Source organism: Mustela lutreola, chromosome 1 (assembly GCF_030435805.1).
Source record: "Mustela lutreola isolate mMusLut2 chromosome 1, mMusLut2.pri, whole genome shotgun sequence".
Classification (NCBI taxonomy): domain Eukaryota; kingdom Metazoa; phylum Chordata; class Mammalia; order Carnivora; family Mustelidae; genus Mustela; species Mustela lutreola.
Genome location: NC_081290.1, coordinates 227,059,665 through 227,072,238, shown reverse-complemented (window position 1 = coordinate 227,072,238; position 12,574 = coordinate 227,059,665). Strand labels below are relative to the sequence as shown.

General features: G+C 47.1%; 1 protein-coding gene across 1 annotated transcript in view; it reads right to left on the bottom strand.

Moving 5' to 3' along the window:
• Positions 1-12,574, bottom strand: part of TENM4 (teneurin transmembrane protein 4) — a 721,609-nt gene that overhangs the window by 34,958 nt on the left and 674,077 nt on the right. The window contains exons 28-29 of the mRNA XM_059187848.1: positions 10,278-10,432; positions 3,668-4,545 (exon numbers count right to left, since the gene is read on the bottom strand). Of these exons, the coding sequence (XP_059043831.1) occupies positions 3,668-4,545; positions 10,278-10,432 (1,033 nt within the window). The remainder of the gene's footprint in view (positions 1-3,667; positions 4,546-10,277; positions 10,433-12,574) is intronic.

Below are 12,574 nucleotides of genomic sequence, written 5' to 3'. Positions count from 1 at the left end.
AAAATATTGACTGAGCACATACTAGGTGGCAAGCCCTGGCCTGAGACAGAGGTAAGTTAGTTAGGGTCTCACAGTATTTAGTGAGAGCAGAACTACGACAGGAGCTGTCACAGGACACCATGGGAGGCCAGAGCCACTTACCCCTGTGAATCTGAGGGAAGCCAGCAGCTCACGCCCACCCAGCAAGTGAGTTTTGGAACCTGCCCCATGTTCACCACGCCATTTTCTTAGCCATCGAATGACATCTGGCCAGGAGCCCAAGTCTGAAATTAATGATACCACACACTGGAGATGAGGAGTGCATTACAGGGCTCTTTGAGGTTTTCTGCCAGGAGAACCTGTGGGCTGAGGGGAGGAAGGACTGTGAACTCTCTAAGTCAAGTTGCTCTGCAGTATATGATGTTTATGTTAGATGTATTATTTAATCTGTTGAAAGGATCAATAAAGCCAACTTAAAACTTGTTTCAGTAATAGCCCATGTTATAGGCAAGCCTGGCTTTTTTTTTTTTTTTTTTTTTTAAATATTAGAACATTTGGACTAGAATCCATTAAACCCTCTCAAGGAGCTAACAATAGAAAATTCACTAGGGCAATGGTGCTTTGGCAAAATCTGTCAAAATCTGTGTTAAGAAACACCACAATAATGGGGTGCCTGGGTAGCTCAGTTGGGTAGCGTGTCTGACTCTTGATCTCAGCTCAGGTCTTAATCTCAGGGTAATGAGTTCAGGTCTCGTGTTGGGCCCTGTGCTGGGTGTGGAGCCTACTTAAAAACAAAACAAAACAAAACAAAACAAAACAAAAAAAAAAAAGGAAAAGAAAAAAGAAACGCCACAGTAATGATAAGACTGCAGGCTTACTTCTAGGGAGCTTCACCCTTTATAAGTTTTTTTTTTTTTTTTAAACCTTCCGTATTTATTTAGTTTGTTGATCCTCATAATGCCCCTGAAATAGGGTAGGGGAATCTTGATTTCCATCTGGTTGAAACCTAGGTCTGGAGATCAGTCAGCCAGCCTCTGAGTCACATGGCTAGCGATTTTTGGTGAAAATAGCTGTCTTGTACCCTGGCTTTGTTCAGTCTGAGCTGAGCCGTTTTTCCTTGACCCACCCTGCATGTCTTTTTCCAGGCCAGTTTGGATATTCTCGGGGACTTGATGCCTTTCCTAATTCTTACCTTGATTTTTCAGACTTGATGTTTGAGTCTGCTCCTCTGGTTTGAGTTCTGATTCTTGCCTACTTTAATTACAACTCTGGTTTGCTCCTTTGACTAGTTTCCTTCCTGCTGCTCCTAGGTACTACCTTTCATGCCCAAACAATATTTCTGTAATTACTGCTATGTCCACTCATGTTGCTTAAAATGACGAGGAAAATGACGAGGATGATGATGATGCCGATGACAGCAGCAGCTATGGGTTGAGAAGTGCTGATGAGTAAAACATGGTGTTTTAAACATAAGTTTATCTCACTGACGTTTTTAATGTCAGACTATCCCTATGATACAGATACTGTTTTTATCCCTACCATCCAGAGAAGTCACCGAGAACTTCGGTGAACCCACTCTGTGTCAGTGAAAGAACATGGACCTGTGTTCCAGCTCTGCGATGCATCATTGTGTAATTTTCGACTGGTTCCTAATCTCTCTGTGCCTCAGTTCATTCATCTGTAAAAACTGTGGAGGTTGCCGTGAAGATGAAATTGGAAAGATCTTGGCACACAGAAGGATGTCAAGATAGGTAAGTTTCTCTTTTAATTTTAGGGCTTTCATCTTCGATTCTCAGGGAGTGCTTTGGAATCCCAAACTTCATTTTCTAAACAGTGATTATACTACCTTTCTCTTCTTCATAAAACAACTATGACTATATATTTCTTTGAGGAGGACAGGGAGCAGGGAATGGGATCCTTTCAGATGGAGGTCTAGGAAATGGTTTTAGATTTCAGGGTTGGTTGACAGCAACTGCTGCCCTGATCTGTAAGCATTCCGGTTGGGATTTGAAGGAGTGACCTTGGGAACTAATTGAGTGAGCCGACTTGCTCTGACAAAGAAACCCCTGTATTGGTTAAGTAGCGTATATATATACGAGATTTCCATTGGGCAATGGAGGAAAATTGAATTATTTAGTGTATTTCCATTTCAATGAGTTAATCAAGATAATTGCTGTTTTCCTGGATCTTTGTCTTTCTTTGTAATTAACAAGGCCCTTGTTTGGAGACAGGAATTTAGCCAGTGAACCTTGCACGAATTACTGTGACATTTTTTTTTTTTTTTTTTTGGGTGCAAATTGTTTTAAAAATCTATTACAGATCTTTTGCCTTTGGATTCTAGGACTATGAAAAGCAGATGCTTGATCAAGCCTGAGAAAAATTTACAGTTCAAGGATTTAAATTCATTTGGGATTAACAAACTCAGCAGGAGGTCCAGCAGAAGACAGACTTAGGTTGTGATCCGGGTTCTGCCCTGTTCTCAGGATTAACAGGGAGCCTCTCTGAGCCTGTTTCTACTTCTATAGAAAGGATACTGTCGCTCACCTTCCAGAGCTGTTAGGACTAAATGCAGTAATGTGATTCCTAGCCCATCTCTGGGGCACAAAAATCTACTTCCTTCCCCATCTCCTGCATACCTATGGAATGGTCACACACTCAGTAGTCTCAGTTACTTGGGGTATGGCTAGGACTGTGAAAGAAAACACTAAAAAAAAAAAAAAAAAAAAAAAAAAAAAAAAAAAAAAAAATTTGAGCAGCAAAAAGAGCAGGTACAAAGTCCATTCATTACAATAGCTCCTAGATAAAGAGCTCAGATACCCCCCCACCCCCGTCTTTGATTCTGGCTGGGACTGGAATGAGCTGAACTTCTGGTTTTCTGACCACACCCCTCAAGAAGCCCTACCTTGGATGAGGGAAAGGGAGGTGAGCTCCTTGGTGGGTGCCATGGCTGAAACCCACAGAGCCACAATAGTGCCAGGCATGGGGAGGAAGCAGTAGGATGAAACCCTGCCACACGGGAGCTGATCAAAGAACAGTTTACAACCTTCTTGGGGCAGGAGTGAAGGGTTCCATAGCTTCGTGTCTTCCCTTCTGATGTAATAGGCAATTGCAGTTGCTCCTTATTAATGATCTTGACTCATAAAGAGAAAGGTTTCATTATGTCTCAATAATGGGTTTGAGAAGCGAGTCACGGAAGGCATTTAAGTTCCACCCAAAGTGGTTAAAATGATAAAAAGTGTTTTGAAACTTGTAGAGGTGAGTTTGGATTAGGTGGGCATCTATATGGAACTTGTCATCGTTTCTGGAAGTGATCATCTGGAGCTGCCAGCACTCTGTCGAGTATGTTTCATCTCCATTCCCTCCCTGTGGGATGTTGCACAGGTTATTTCCATTGTACAGATGTGGGAATGGAAGCCTAAAGAGATGCAAGCCTAAGCCTCCTAATGCCAAAACTCATGCCTTTTCCACCACATCACGTTCTTGCCTAGGAGCAATTGTCTGCGACATGAACATAACGGTTGAACGTAACAGTCGAACATAACGTAACAACATGTAGGTAACGGTCTACATCCCAAATTCTGAGCCAAAATGAAATCTATCCAAAAATTAACACTCCACCAACTCACCTCTAATCGTCCAATACATCTCATGAAACAAAACTGTCAAATGCCCTTGTGGTGATACTTACTCATAAAATGTTGTCCATCCATTTTCATTGCTTTTGGTTGCCAGCAGGCCAGAGTTGCCATGGTATGTCATCATGGCCAGCTCATGTCCTTGTGTGGTCACGCTCTTGAGTGCACTGTTGGTGCCCATGGTCACCCAGTACACTTGGCCATCCGGCACCACCAGCCAGAGGGGCATCCCAGTAGAGTCCCGGCGGACATTCACCATGTTGCCGTTGTTGTCTGTGATGAGTGTGACATCGCCATCTCCCGTGTAGGTGAAGTTGTACAGATAATCTCCTGTGGGCAGACTCTGGGTGTACAGATGTTTTCCACTGGTATCAAACAGATAGAGCTCCTGGTCAATGGGTGAAGACAGCTCATACATGTTCTGGGTGTTGAGGAAGGGCTTGTTCTTCCTGATAAACCGAATTCGGATATTCCCTAGGTCAGCCACATAGAGCTCCCCATCGGCACACACAGCCAAGGAAGACGGTGTATTCAGCTTCGCATCCTTGGCATAGCCATCATCTCCAGAGAAACAGTCACAGTTGGCATCGTTTTTACAGTCACAGCCACTGGGGGCTCCTGCAACCAGTGAGATCTCTCCGCTGGTGGTGACCTGCCGGATACGGTTGGTCTTCTTCTCATCAGTTTCTGCAATATACAGGACTCCGTTGTGTGAGACAGCCAAAGCGGTGGCTGACTCCAGGGTTGCGTGGATGGCCACCTTGCTCAGCAGGAAGTGGTCGATGCCGGGGACCTGGCAGTGCATGGGTCTCCCGGCGACGATGCGCACCTGGTGGTTTTCAGAGATCTGCAGGACCACGTTGTTGTCAAGGACGTAGAGGGAGTTGTCCATGGGGTTGATGGCTAAGTCTGTGGGCCACTCCAGGCGAACCTGCCAATGAACACAACCGGTACTCAGAGGCCTGGCAGGGTGCCCGCCACAAATCCTCCCCCAGCCTGTATAGCTCGCGAGAATGTTCCCAGTGCCTTCAGACGCTGTCCTGCCTGATCTCGTGGTGGCCTGTCATCAACAACAGATGTCAATCCCCTGATCAGAGGGAAACATGCAAGTGCTGTCACTGAGACACCTGATGATCTCCATTAGACTCACAAAACATGAAGAAGGGAATAAAAAGGAGAAAAAATAGGCAAAGAAACAAAAAAAAGTAGACAGGAGATAGACTTGGGGGCCAAACAAGCCTAGGTTCAGATCCTAGCCACCCCTCCCCCTTTGTGACCTTGGGCAATTACTTTGCCTCTCTGAGGCTCGGATTCACCTCTGTGAAATAGGACTGACCACAGGGTCAAGTGTCCCACAGTAAGGGTGTGAACAATGACCGCTAAGGTGATGGAGGTGGGAGGGGAGCTGGATGGAGTCTGGAGGCTGAGGCAGGAATTGCTCAGGTGTCTTAGAGAGACTCTACACAAACTGAGGATACCATACGCAGATGAAAGACGGCATCTCAACCCATTGGGTTCATGGATGCACATGTGCCTAGGGGCTGGGGATGTAAAGACCAAACAGCCCCGGGCCCTGACAGCTCCAGACCAGTGATTCTCAAATCTGGCCACACATTCCGATCACCTGTGGTGATTTTAGAGAGCTTTGGCACACACATCCCACCTCTGATCAGTGAACTCAGATCTCTTGAGTGTGGGGCTCAGGCAGCGGCATGATTTTGAAAGCTTTCTGGGTGATCTGAATCACCAAAATCATGATTTGAATCACCAAGACTGGGAATCACAATGAAATCCTTTCTCCGCCGGGCGTGACTGATGGACCAGTGGCCCTGACACCACATGGGAGCCGGTCAGAAACACGAGATGGCAGGTCTCACCAAACCTACGAATCTGAAACTGAATTTCAAAAGAACCCCTGGATGGCTCCTGCGCACACTCAGGTTTGTGACTCCCTGCTCTAGATAACGGTTTCTAGAGCCTCAGAGAACAGGTCCTCCTGGAAGAGATTCGAGAAGGTGGCCCAGGGAATGAGGGGTTTTCCGAGGTCCTGGGGCCCAGGCCTGAGCCTCCTCTGCGCCAGGCTGGGAAGCTGGCAGGGATGATGGGGAGCTTTCGGGTACCCCAGGGAAGCTGCTGGCAGGGTCTGAGGTGAGGAATGCTTTGTTGGTGGACGTGGAGGCTGGGTGGTTGGATTTAGCACTCTGGGAGGTGACTGCCCTAAGGGAAGCCACTTGCCAGCTGTGTCCCCAAGGGGTCATCCAGCCACACTGCACATGGGCTGGAAGTGTCACCTCCATCTGATTTGCGTACCTTGTCCCTAGGGACTCTTCGCCTTACGTTCCTGAGCGCCCTACAAACACTCGACATTCTGTCCAATTTCGGACTTGCTTAAATACGCATATTACTTTAGATAAGAGATTTCTCTCTCAGGAATTCACTCTTGAACACCCTTTTCTGTGAGAGTGTACATCACAGCCATCTTTAATAATGGCAAACAACTGCCACCAACTCAAATGCCCAACGACAGAGAACTGGCCAAATAAATGATAGTATTTAGTTCGCCCATAAGGAGGAATACTCTGGGTAGCCATTAAAAGCACTAATGTTATGGATGGATATTTAATGACATGGGAAAATGCTTGCTATGTATTAGTTGAAAAGAACAGGTTACAGAATTGTAAGCACAGTGTGATCCCAACTGGGGGAAACATGGCAACCACAAATTAGATAAATTACAGACAGAGGGGAGATTAAAAGCTTGGGGGTTATACATCAAAATGTTAACCACACTCGGGTTTGTGGTAATTTTAACTTTCTTCTCTGTAATTTTTAATTTTTTTTACATTTTCTACAGTGTCCATGTTGTGGTTTACTCTTATAAAAAGAAACATCAGCAAATTACATACATGTGAGATGTGGCCACCTCCATCGGACCCTTCAGTTCAGGGCCGTCCTCAGGCCCTGCTTCCTGATCTGTCTCCTGCCTCCCAGCTGGGGCCCCTTGGCCCCCCGCAGAGCCCAGCAAGTTGGAGCTAGAGCTGGCCGGAGGCACTCCTTCCCACTTTCTAGTGCTCTCTGGAGCACAGCATCACAGCAGCCCTTGGCTGCATCAAGAACAGTTTACTCTAAAGTGACAGGGGAATTTTCAATTTCCTAAAACCCATTTCTTGTCAACACTGGCTGCTAAATATTTTATGCCTTTTGGTCCTGTGGCACCTTGGGGACCTGCTTGCCCAGACCTTTCTGCCAGTCATTATGATGAAAAGATGGCTCCCTGATGGGTGGGTGGGGAGGGAGGAGGAGGAGAAGGAAAAGGGGCAGCAAGGAAGAGCAAACGCTTTCCTGCTCTCTCCCTCCTTCCTGCTGCGCGCACAGAGGCACCTGGGAAAGAACGAACGGTGCTCTTGGAGTCTGTCCTCGCTCTGTCACGGAGCCCGTGTGAGGGGGAGCAGACCAAGCACACAAGCTTCTCTGATTTCACCTCCTAGGAGTGACCGCCGTGCTAAGACTCAATATACCCGTCACCACCAGGGAGGAATGATTCTTTAGAATTCCTGTGGGTCCCTCTGGCTCCCGTGTTCTGTGGTCCTGAGAGGGGATGGAGCTCCCTCTCCCCCGTCCTCCTGAATATTCTGTACCTTCATCAAAGCACTCTGAGATGACTGCCTTGTTGCAGGAATCTGTTCTCAGAGAATGGGTTGCTAAATGGATGAATGAAAGAATGAACGACTAGTGAATGGCATGGACAGCGCCAAGGATCTGAGGCCAGGACAGCTCACTTCTTGTCTCAGTCGCACAGTTACTAAAGGTGTGAGTGACTTAAAGACTTTGAACTTCTTTCCTCATCTGTAAATGGAGGTAATAAATATTACAAGGAGTAATTGTGAGGATCAAACAAGACACTGTATAAGGAGTTTCTTTGCAAATTATAATGGGAATGAATATTTACAGCTTGTTATTGGCTGCCAGGCACTGTGCTAGGCAAGTTATGTTCATGATTTCATCTCAAAATTCACTTCCACACTCCTGATAGAACCTAGCATTAGGCTCTGTATGTATAACTGCATTTTTTTTTAACCCACCAAGCCTCAGTTTCCTTATCTGTAAAATGGGGTAGACAAACCCCTTGGGATTTATTGTGTGTGACAGCTAAGTAAGAAAAGCGAAGTCACATTCATCCTGTATTCCCATTTCTAACAGTGCCTGGCACACGCTAAGTTCTCAAGAAATCATTTTGGACCCTCTGTACAGAGTCATACTCTGTAGCCTGCTGAGCTAGGAATAAAGTCCCTCTTTCGACAGGGTTGCAACATTTTCTGTTCCTTCTCTACTCTATGCCTCCCTTGAGTTTCTTCATCTCCTCCCAGGGCAGCTGAGTTCCTTGGTCTGCTGCTTTGGACTCTTGCCTCTGAGCTGTGTTCCTGGCTCTCTGGCTTATCACCCCACTCCTGGGGGCCAGTGAAAAACCTGGAGTATTTGTACAAAAGAACTCTCAGAATGAAAGCCAGTACCCCACCCACATGTGCATATAAAAATATGAACCCATGGGGTGCCTGGGTGGCTCAGTGGGTTAAGCCTCTGCCTTCGGCTCAGGTCATGATCTCAGGGTCCTGGGATCGAGCCCCACATTGGGCTCTCTGCTGAGCAGGGAACCTGTTTCCCCCTCTTTCTCTGCCTGCCTCTCTGCCTACTTGTGATCTTGGTCTGTTGAATAAATAAATAAATAAAATCTTCAAAAAAAAAAAAAAATCAGCCCGTGTCTGGAAAGTCTGAGAATTCCATGCTTCGCTTCAGATGAGGGTAGCGAGGACCAGAGGCAAGAGGACTGTGGTCCCGGATTTCCAAAGCTGAGTGTGGGTTTTTCCCATTCCACTCTCTGCCTGTTGTCCTCCAAGCCTTGGATCTGGCTGCTTGGCAGTGCCTCTAACTAAAGTTAAACAGCTTTCCAGCATGTGGACTGAACACGGTCAGCGCCTGAGATGGCTGGTGCAGGGCCCATGTTGAGAATTGAAAATACTCGCGTGCACATCCTCAGGCTGTGGCAGCTTCCTGACGGGTAATTCAAGCTTGCTCACGGGCCCGGAGAGGGAAATTCTCGAGCCAGCAAGGGGAAGCAGGCCAAACTGGGGAGACGAGTGGCAGAAAACAGATTCCTTCCGGGAGCATAACAATCACATTAGCTGGTGCAGAGGAAAACCACACCAGCAACGGAAAGGGGTGTGAGGCACGTGCTGGGATGGCCAGCGACAGCTGGGGAGCCCTGGGGACGGTGCTCCACGACGCATGCCACTAATAGGCAGGCAGGCATGACCGATCAGGCCTCCCCACCTCTGTGGCCTGCAGAGCATGGGGAGCAGGTCAGCAGTCTGTGGAACAGGGCCTCTGTGCAGGGGGTTTAAAAAGCTAAGTGAGGTTCCTGCTGACACCAGTCTGCAATTTAATGTAACTCCTGCCTTCCTTTTTCCCTTGGTTTTTCTAATGTTGGCAAGAAGGATGTTCACTGTTTCAGCTCCGGGCAGGCCCTGCCAAAGGATCTAGCAGTAAAGGGCACTTTCCTTGCCAAGACATTGTGGGACAAACTAAGGACACGCTGAACAGTCAGTCACTGGGTCTACCTGGGGTTCCCAGCGTTTCCCTGCTAAGGTCTAAACTCTCTGGCATGGTACGGGAAAGTCCTTCCCTAACTGGCCCCAAATCATGCTTCCAGTTTCAACTCCTGCTTTGTTATCCTAAGAACCCTAGGCTCAGGCATTCAACCTTCCAATGGTCCTTGACCGTTCCAGGCCCATTCATATCTTAGTGCCTTTGCACATGCTGTTCCCTTTGTATGAGATGCCTCTGTTCTTCCTTGCCAAGCAGCTACCCCTATTTCACTTTCAAGATCGTGCATAAACTGCACTTCCTTTGTGAAAGTGGGCACTAGGACTTCTGTTTATTGACCGCCTTGGAAAAGCCAAGCAATGCTAGAGCCCTTTATGCTCATGTTTTCTCCAAGCCATCCTGCCAGGCTGAAGTCAATGATTTCCATTTTAAAGATATAAAAAGAGAGGTTCAAAGGACTTCAGGACAGGTACCTGGGTGGCTCATTGGGTCAAAGGACTTTAGGAACTTGTCTAAAGTTACTCAGCTCATGAGTGGCAAAGGTAGGATTCAATCAGTAAGTCACCAAATCCTGGTTATACTCTTACCCTGTACAAACCAAGCACTCTGGTTACAGCAGAGGAAAAGATGAACAGAATTCCTGTATAGGAATTCCAGTATAGGAAGAGAAAAGACAATGTCCAGGCACTGTACTGTACTATAAGTGCTTCCACAGAGGGAATTCACAGGCAGCTATGGATTTAAATTCATACCACATGAATCCCTGTTGCCCTTGAAACTTCCTTAGGCAGATTTCTTCACTGTCCTCTGAGGTCCCTCTGTCACCCACCCGTCACCTGAAGGTGAACTCCTAGAGCACCAAGCTATGCCCTACTCATCTCTGTGTCCTTAGTGGTCTTCCCAGGCCCAACACCAAGAGTGTACTCTTTCCCCCTGTCCCCAGGAGTGTACTCTTAAAGCATTAGTGTGGTAAAAAGACGGAGGGCCGGTGGAGGGCTGGGTATCAGACGAGAGGATGAGCGTCCAACCCTAGGGCTCTAGCAGGCGAAGCTTTCTCCTTACCTGAGAAATATCCATGACAGAGTCACAGCTGAGGGGCCGGGCCGAGGTGAGATCATTGGAGCCCAGTAGAGTGGAGATGACCCCATTCTGATCAATGCGTCTGATCATGGTACCATCCACAAAGTAAATCAACCCAGACTTGTCCACTGTGATGCCTGGGAAAAAGAAACCGAAAAAGGGAATTCAGTGTAAGAGGTGGTAAAAACCTACATGCTCAGGAAGCCTTCCAGGCTGATGGAGAACCTCCCCTCTGTGATTTGATGACATCCTCTCCATGGGATTCATTCCCCTTCCAAAGGCCTAAAGACAGAGGCCCAGGGGCTAGGGAAACTTGTTCAGAGCAGGGATTAGAACTTGAGTCTTCTGATTCTCCAGGGCTCAGGTCTGTCCACCTTACTGCCTCTGGAGACTTTTACCTATCAGCTTAGCTAGCTGCCAAAACTCGACGCCTGCTTCTGGGGATTTGTCAAGCATCAGAGGTAGCAGTAAGGAGAACCTTCTTCAAAGTCAAAACTGTGAATTCCTTAAGTTAACCTACTTATGAAGGCTTGTAATTATAATAATCAAATCCCCTTTTTGGTAACAATTTTTCTTTTCTCACAAGATAATCATCCCTCTTGTTTTTTTGATTCTGATTTTATTTTTACCAATTATTATAGATGTATAGAGCCTAAGCATGAAACCTTTGGATATGTATAGTGAGTACGGGTGAGATAAATGTCTAAAAAAAGGCACATGGATGAGAGCAATCTGAATTCACCATTCATTTTCTCCATGACCAGCTGTGTGACCTTGGGCAAGTCACTGGATGTCTCTGCATTTGTATTCTCAGCTCTTCAATGAAGGGATTGTTCTAAATTTGTATTTCTCACTCCTGGATATGTGTGAGAATCACCTGGACATTTTCTATTATGTACCCCACAGGGAGCTGGTTCAGAAAACCTCAGGCGGAGCCTGAATATCTGCTTGTACTTTGACAAGCACCTCAGGTGATAATGAGGTAAAACAAAGCTGGAGAATCACTCTGATAAATCCATGCTTCTTAACCAGTGATATATATCAGCATCATCAGAAGTTTTTTATTTTTCCCAGCACATACTTGCTTGGCTTCACTCCTGGAAATACTAATTCTCGGTGTGGGTGGGACTGGGACCAAGATATGTTTTTTTTTTTTTTTTTTTTTTAAAGATTTTATTTATTTGACAGAAATCACAAGCAGGCAGAGAGGCAAGCAGAGAGAGAGATAGGAGGAAGCAGGCTCCCTGCCGAGCAGAGAGCCCGATACGGGACTCGATCTCAGAACCCTGAGATCATGACCTGAGCCGAAGGCAGAGGCTTAACCCACTGAGCCACCCACGTGCCCCCCAAGATATGTTTTATCGTGGGTGATCCTGATTTCCACTCCAAGAGTTAGACATGGCCCTACCAAACTGAGAGCTGCTCAGGGGTGCTGGGGCTGGGAGACAGATGAGATGCATCCCCCCTACACACACAGGGAGCCTAGAGAATTAGGTGTGGAGGGCAGGAATGAGTCAGTGCCTGGCATAGGGCCCTGCGGAGTACCCCAGGGAATGACATGATGAAGTAAAGGAGATTCCTGTCAGTTGTGTTCTGTTTAGGCTTCTCTGGGCACTGAAATGAAAGAAGGGGTGGGAAAAGCTTCCCGGAGAGAGATGCTCTTGCAAGAGAGAACTTTCCAGTTGTAGGACCTTGGCCATGTCACTTCACCGAGTCCAGCTTCCTCATCAACAAAACGGGGACAGTAACAGCTGACTTGTAACAGTCCTCAGTAACAGTGACTGAGAATGCTGAGAACTTGACCAGTGCTCTGTGGAGGCCCTTGCTCTTGGGGTCCACGGGTCCAGGACTGGGTGGTTTCAGACACCCCAGGGCCTCTGTGTGATGAAGTGTTCCCGGAGCCGTAGTTCTGTCCACCCCCTCGTTAGGCTGCTCAGGGCGGAGGGCAATTTCACACGGAGGACAAGGCAGCCTTCAAGCAGGGACGCCTTTCTTCTGTCCCTGCCTAGAGTGTAAATTAATTGCATTCTGTAAGTTCCGGACAGGAGTTTTCTTGTCTGCCTGGCTATGCTCTGTCTTTCTCTTCCATCTGCTGGGACGGATGAGTGCTCTGTGAACAATCAGGTTGCTTGTTTACAAAGTTGACTGCACAGGCTAACAGAAGTGATCTGCCCCTGATTAATTACTTCAGATTTTTCTCCTTTTGTTGTGCTAAATAGGTGGGCATCTCTTCCCCTCCCTGCTGTGAAGTGTCTGCATACCATGGCACCCCTGCCATT